This window comes from Hylobates moloch, unplaced genomic scaffold, assembly GCF_009828535.3.
Source record: "Hylobates moloch isolate HMO894 unplaced genomic scaffold, HMol_V3 SCAFFOLD_2574, whole genome shotgun sequence".
Classification (NCBI taxonomy): Eukaryota; Metazoa; Chordata; class Mammalia; order Primates; family Hylobatidae; genus Hylobates; species Hylobates moloch.
In genome coordinates, this window is record NW_026654849.1 from 1 (window position 1) to 7,420 (window position 7,420).

At 51.2% G+C, this 7,420-nt stretch overlaps 1 protein-coding gene across 1 annotated transcript; it reads right to left on the bottom strand.

Moving 5' to 3' along the window:
• Window positions 1-199: 199 nt before the first annotated feature.
• LOC116465010 (TBC1 domain family member 25) lies at window positions 200-2,954 on the bottom strand. Its single transcript, XM_032148230.2, has 3 exons — window positions 2,387-2,954; window positions 2,065-2,253; window positions 200-1,797 (listed from the first exon to the last, which is right to left on the bottom strand). The coding sequence occupies exons 1-3, from the start codon at window positions 2,654-2,656 to the stop codon at window positions 436-438; spliced, it is 1,821 nt and encodes a 606-aa protein (XP_032004121.1). The 5' UTR covers window positions 2,657-2,954; the 3' UTR covers window positions 200-435.
• Window positions 2,955-7,420: the final 4,466 nt, after the last annotated feature.

A 7,420-nucleotide genomic window follows, 5' to 3' on the forward strand; every position in this document is an offset into this window, starting at 1 on the left:
CCTTCCTCAAGCAGTGCCCCACCTGGGCTCACCTTTGGGAACTGATTGTCAGCATCCACTCTCCCCATCACAAGGGGGAAGCTGGAGCCTCTCTCCACCAAGTGAAGTATTTCCCCTCCATCAGGTAAAGGGCCCCTGAGGACTCCATCTACAGCAAAACCCAGGGAGGAGGCAGAGAAACACACAAACCACAGTGACCTTCATGTGTGCAAAGTATAGTTAAAAACAAAACAACAGAAACAGAATAAAGAGGCGTGGCCTCTGTGGGGCAGTGCCAAAGCAGAGCTCCACATACTTAGGCTTGGGGAGGAAGGGCTCTATGCTCCAACAAGTCTAGGGCTGGCAGGCAGGGAGGGAGGTGGGGTCTCATGTGTTGGCCCTCATGGCAAAGAATGGAGATCTGGTGGGGCTGATGGAGGGCTCAAGAAAGCCAGATCAAGATGCAGCTGTGGCCTCAGCCCCCTCCTCTGAGTCCCACACCTCTGACTGCAGGTAATCAGCAAAGAGAGCCCTGGCCCGGCGCAGGACGCGCCCCAAGTGGTGTTTTCGCACAAGGCGGTCAAAGTGCATGGCCAGCTCGTTATAATCCAGCCCATTGCGCATGATGTGGTCGCGGTGCTCCAGCAGGATGGCCAGGCAGAGGAACAGCATGAATGGGTTGCCCCGGCCAAACTCCTGGGGCGGGGGCAGGCCCACTGGTGGTACAGGTGGCAGGGACTTTCCAGGGTCTTTTGGGGAGCCTACCTCTCGCATCAAGGGGGATCCTACAGCCATATCACCAGTGGGAGAGGCCTCCTGGGTGGATGGTGGAGATGAGGAAGATGGGGAATCAGGGTGGGAAAAGGAGGAGAGCAGTGGGTCTGGGGAGTTCAATAAAGGCTCAGAGAGGGACTTGGAGCTGATAAGGGCAGCTGGGTGGGGCAGCTGGACCAGAGGGTCCCTCCTGGAGCCCATGTTATCCCTGAGTTGCTGGAGGCCATCCAAGCTGGCCTGTCTCAGGAGACGCCCCCCACCACCAGGCCCCTGACTGGCTGTGGCCAGGTGGTCAACAGCATCTTCAAAGGTACTACCTCCTCCACCAGCAGGCCTCAGCATGTGCCTCTGTCGCACGGGCCACCCCCTGTGGCCACCAAAACCAGTGTCTGCCACTTGGCTGGGGGGTCCAACCAGCTCTACCTCATGTTCAGGAGGATCAGGGGGCAGCGAACTCCAAGTGACCTCAAGCATGCGGAGGGCATCGTCGAAGGCGAACTCACGCTTGAGCTCCAGCAGCAGCCAGCGGTAACAGAAGAAGAGGTCATCAGCGCCTGCCTCTTGGAGGTATTGGTAAAAGTCAGGGTCAGCGTGTCGCAGCAACAGCTTCAAGTGTGCAAACTTGGTGGCCATGGCACGGCCGTCAGGGTGGAAGTTGGCGGCCAGGCGCTTCATGATGCCACAAAAGCAAACAAAGGCATGGCCCTCATGGTCCATGACGGCGAGGATGGGTGAGGCAAGGTCACTCATGCCCTGGCAGTAGGACACCTGTGGGTGGGTAACGGCATAGGTGGTGAGCAGGTCATGCAGCGCCCGTAGATGTGGGCCATCCTCAGGCCCCGCATAGTAGGGGTGGGCCCGGTCAGTGCGCAGTACATCTTTGAGGACCGTGCTGCGGATGAACTCCAGGTCCTCAGGGCTCGCTCGCTGGGCCCACTCGCTCTTGAGCTGCTCATACTCGCGGCTCTTGCGTTTCATGTAGTCCATCCGCTCTCGGCCTGTCAATCCATCTGGATACACATTCAGCAGATACCGCCACACCACCTGGCCAGGGGTGAAAGGGATGAAGCTGGAGTTCTCCAGATAAACCACACCTCAATGTCTATCAGTTGCCCCCCACCCACCCCCCTTGGGCTTCTGTCTTCCTTCTAAGTCTGCTAGGCCTCCGACTGCTCGCCCCTCTTTAAAGAGAGCTTCGTGCCCTGGAACATCTCCACCCTTGCCCACAGCAGTGTGGCTGACTGCATGTGTCTCAGGAGCTGTTAATGAGTGCAGCAGTGATGGACCCAACAGATGACTGAGGATGCTCACCTTTCGCAGCGAGGGCTCCACACCGCCATGATAGATCCGCAGGCGCAACTCCTCGGGTCGGGAGAGCTGGCCCTCATGGTTCAGGTATGTGTGAAACTCAGCATCGCTCAGGGGTGGCTTGAATGGCTTGACATCTTCCCCATACGACCAGCTCAGCACTTGTTGGACCTTAGACAAGGTACGGCCCACCTATGAGGAGGGAAGGAGGCCACCATCAGCTGCGTGGACTAGGGGCAGCTGCCAACCAGCATGCTCAGAACCAGGGTGTCAGGTAGGCTCTGCCCTCCAACCACAGCTGGGTCCCCAGGGTCCCTGAAAACACCTGAGTGAGGATGGACTGTGTAAAGGGCAGGGCGGCAGTTGTCAGTGATGACCGTTTCTCAGCCAGCAACACGTCGGAGCCAATGACATCTTTGGGGCTGATTATGTCCCAGTCTTCCAGCAACGGGCCTGGGCAAACAGAACAAAGTGCTATGAGAATGGGGATGATAACCCAGACCTCAGGGCCGGCTTCCTCTCCTTCTACTGAAGCCGGGCTACCTGCAAGGGAACAAACGACTCCCAGTCCCTCTTCCTGTATCATCCAAATCATGTAAAAAACAAAATCAAACCATGAACAATTCTTTTGTAGTAGATGTCTCAGGAACTGGCTGGGCAGCCTCTAATATTTTAATGATATAAAGTAATATTTATTGAGCAGTTACTATGTGCCAAGCACTAGGACAAGCACTCAACAGCAATATAAGAAATAATAATACTAGCTAATGCTTCCATAATGCTGTGTGCCAGGAACTATTCTGAATTCTTTGCCAATACTGACTCATGCAATAGTCACTTCAGTCCTATCGGTTGAGTACTACTACTACCGTGACTCTCTTTGAGTGAACAGGCACAGTCATGATAAGGTACTTGCCCAAGGCCCCTTAGCTAGTGAGTGAAAGAGTGGAAATTTGAAGGCCAGGCCCAAAGCTCAAGAGCCCAAACTCCTACTCTCATATTCTTGCCAGTCCTCCTCCCACAAACAGTGCACACTAATATTACCATTCTCATTTTACAGACGATGACAAAAAGGTTTGGAACAAATAGTAAGTGACCAAGATTCTACAGCCAGGAAATAGTATGGCTGGGATCTGAACTTCATTCACCCTAGTCCAGAGCCCAGCCTCTTTTTTCTTTTTTTTGAGACGGAGTCTCACTCTGTCACCCAGGCTGGAGTGCAGTGGTGCGATCTTGGCGGTTCAACATTCCCTGCTAAGCTTCCGGGTACTGGATTACAGGTGCCTGCCACCATCCCACTAATTTTGTATTTTATAGTAAAGAGTTGCCTTGGCCTACCCAAAGTGCTGGGATTGTAGGCATGAGCCACCGCGCCCAGCCTCTTTTTTCTGTTTTTTGAGACGGAGTCTCACTCTGTCGCCCAGGCTGGAGTGCAGGGGCGCGATCTTGGCTCACTACAACTCCACCTTTTGGGTTCAAGCAGTTCTCCTGCCTAAGCCTCCTGAGTAGCTGGGATTACAGGTGCCTGCCACCAGGTCCAGCTAATTTTTTTTTTTTTTTTTTTTGAGGCAGAGTTTCACTATTGTTGCCCAGGCTGGAGTACAATGACGGGATCTCGGCTCACTGCAACATCCACCTCCTGGGTTCAAGTGATTCTCCTGCCTCAGCCTCCCGAGTAGCTGGGAGTACAAGCATGTACCACCACGCCTGGTTAATTTTGTATTTTTAGTAGAGATGGGGTGTCTCCATGTTGGTCAGGCTGGTCTCGAACTCCTGACCTCAGGTGATCCACCCGCCTTGGCCTCCCAAAGTACTGGAATTACAGGCGTGAGCCACTACACCTGGCCTAATTTTTGTATTTTTAGTAGAGATGAGGTTTCGCTATGTTGCCCAAGCTGGTCTCGAACTCCTGACCTCAGGTGATCAGCCCACCTTGGCCTCTCAAAGTGCTAGGATTACAGGTATCTTTTTTTTTTGAGACAGTCTTGCTCTGTCCCCCAAGGCTGGAGTGCAGTGGTGCGATCATAGCTCACTGCAGCCTCAAACTCCCGGGCTCAAATGATCCTCTTGCCTCAACCTCCTGAGTAGCTGGGGCTACAGGCGTGTGCCACCATGCCTGGATGATTTTTTTTTTTTTTTTTGGTAGAGATGGGATCTTACTATATTGCCTATGGTCTTGAACTCCTGGGCTCAAGAGATCCTCCTGCCTTGGCCTCCCAAAGTGTTGGGATTACAGGTGTGAGCCACTGCACCTGACCGTTTCTCTCTCTTTTTCATTTTGCCTTGCATCCTTTCTTCCCACCACATAAGATGTGGTGGTTGAAGCAGCAGTGGCCATCTGAGGGTAGGTTCAAGAGGATCTTCAGAGATCCTCTCCTACAGCCCTGACACCAGAGGGCTACTAAGCCAACAATGGCAATGTCCAGTGGCTTTTTTTTTTTTTTTTTTGAGACGGAGTCTTGTTCTGTCACCCACGCTGGTGTGCAATGGTGCGATCCTCGCTCACTGCAACCTCTGCCTCCCAGGTTCAAGCAATTCTCCAGCCTCAGCCTCCCGAGTAGCTGGGATTACAGGTGCCTGCCACCACGCCTGGCTAATTTTTTGTATTTTTAGTAGAGATGGGGTTTGCCAGGCTGGTCTCCAACTCCTGACCTCAGGTGATCCACCCGCCTTGTGTGGGGAAAAGAAAGAGAGATCAGATTGTTACCGTGTCTATGTAGAAAAGGAAGATATAAGAAACTCCATTTTGATCTGTACTAAGAAAAATTGTTCTGCTTTGAGATGCTGTTAATCTGTATGTAACTTTAGCCCCAACCCTGTGCTCACAGAAATATGCGCTGTATTGAATCAAGGTTTAATGGATTTAGGGCTGTGCAGGATGTGCCTTGTTAACAAAATGTTTGCAGGCAGTATGCTTGGTAAAAGTCATCGCCATTCGGCCGGGCGCGGTGGCTCAAGCCTGTAATCCCAGCACTTTGGGAGGCCGAGGCGGGCGGATCACGAGGTCAGGAGATCGAGACCATCCTGGCTAACACGGTGAAACCCCGTCTCTACTAAAAATACAAAAAATTAGCCGGGCGTGGTGGTGGGCGCCTGTAGTCCCAGCTACTCGGAGAGGCTGAGGCAGGAGAATGGCGTGAACCCGGGAGGCGGAGCTTGCAGTGAGCCGAGATTGCGCCATTGCACTCCAGCCTGGGCGACAGAGCGAGACTCCGTCTCAAAAAAAAAAAAAAAAAAAAAAAAAAAAAAAAGTCATCACCATTCTCCATTCTCTATTAACCAGGGACACAATGCACTGTGGAAAGCCGCAGGGAACTCTGCCCAAGAAAGCCTGGGTATTGTCCAAGGTTTCCCCTCACTGAGACAGCCTGATATATGGCCTCGTGGGAAAGGAAAGACCTTACACCCCCCAGCCCGACACACATAAAGCGTCTATGCTGAGGAGGAGTAGTGAAAGAGGGAGGCCTCTTTGCAGTTGAGATAAGAGGAAGGCTTCTGTCTCCTGCTTGTCCCTGGGAATGGAATGTCTCGGTGTAAAGCCGACCATTCGTTCTATTCTGAGATAGGAGAAAATTGCTCTGTGGCTGGAGGTGAGACATGCTGGCAGCAATACTGCTCTGTTACTCTTTGCTACACTGAGATATTTGTGTAAAGTGAAACATAAATCTAGCCTACATGCACATCCAGGCACAGTATCTTTCCTTGAACTTATTCATGATACAGATTCCTTTGCTCACGTTTCCCTGCTGACCTTCTCCCCACCAATACTCTGTTGCCCTGCCACACTCCCCTTGCCAAGATAGTAAAAATAGTGATCAATAAATACTGAGGGAACTCAGAGACCGGCGCCGGTGGCAGGTCCTTGCATGCTGAGTGTGCCGGTACCCTGGGCCCACTGTTCTTTCTCTATACTTTGTCTCTATGTCTTATTTCTTTTCTCAATCTCTCGTCTCCACCTGACGAGAAATACCCACAGATGTGGAGGGGCAGGCCCCCTTCACCTTGGCCTCCCAAAGTGCTGGGATTACAGGTGTGAGCCACCGCATCTGGCCCAAGTGGCTAACTTTCAAACTCTCTTGTGTGAAACCAATCAACTTCTATTTGTTTAAGCCACTGTTATTTGCAAGCAAATGCCATCCCTAAACAGCATTCCCATGGAGCCCAATTCTCCCATAGAGCTGAGCGGGGAAACAAACCCTAGGCCATGTTTGCATGTCACTGCTTTTCCCTGGATGTCTCATGGGGTACTGCAAACCTAAGGGGTCCAAAGAGAGGAGCCCAAGATCCACTCTAGACATGGCCTCCTCCTCTACTCCTCATCTCAACAAACAGCATCTCTATCTGTTCAGTTGTTTAACAGACCAGAAACCTGAGAGACATCCTTGTCCCCCTCCCACTCTCTTAACTCCCAGGTCCAAACCACCGCCAAGCCCTATGGCTACTGCATGTAAAGCATTCCTCCATCCTACCTGTTCTCTCATCTCCATCTTCTCACCCTGTCTGAGCCACCATATCTCTCACCTGAAACTGCCTCCTAACCAGTTCTCACTTCCTCTGTATTCCTCTCCAATCTCTCCCAACAGCTGCCAGAATGGTCTTTCTAAAACATTAATCAGAGCATTAAAACACTTAACAGGTAAAATGAAGAAGGTCACATTATGAAAAATCTTAATGGTCTGAAAGTCTGAACAGAAGAACCACTGCAAGGCATGGAGCTAAGGTTTGATGATTTGAGTGAAAAAGTAGAGAGACCTGGATGCCAAGTCCGGGAGACCAAATATGGAAATAATAGGAAATGCAGGGGGAGAAAAGAGATCAGGTGGAGATGTCAGAATTAAACAAGTATGAAAGAAAATTTCCCTGAGATGAAGGAATGGCTCACCAAGTCTTAGATAGGATTAATTAACTAACAACACACAACAGGCCCCCCACCAACCCTATTCTTTTTTGTTTTGTTTTTGTTTTTGAGCTGGAGTCTTGCTCTGTCACCCAGACTGGAGCACAATGGTATGATCTCGACTCACTGCAACCTCCGCCTCCTGGGTTCAAGCCATTCTCCTGCCTCAGCCTCCCAAGTAGCTGGGATTGCAGGGGCATACCACCACGCCCGGCTAATTTTTGCTAATTTTTGTATTTTTAGTAAAGACAGGGTTTTGCCACATTGGCCAGGCTGGTCTTGAACTCCTGAGTTCAAGTGATCCACCTGCCTCAGCTTCCCAAAGTGCTGGGATTACAGGTGTGAGCCACTGTGCCCAGCCCAAAATGCCCAAATTCTAAGAATAAAGAAAAACTCTTAGGCCGGGCACAATGGCTCATGCCTGTAATTGCAGCAATTTTTTTTTTTTTTTTTTTTTTTTTT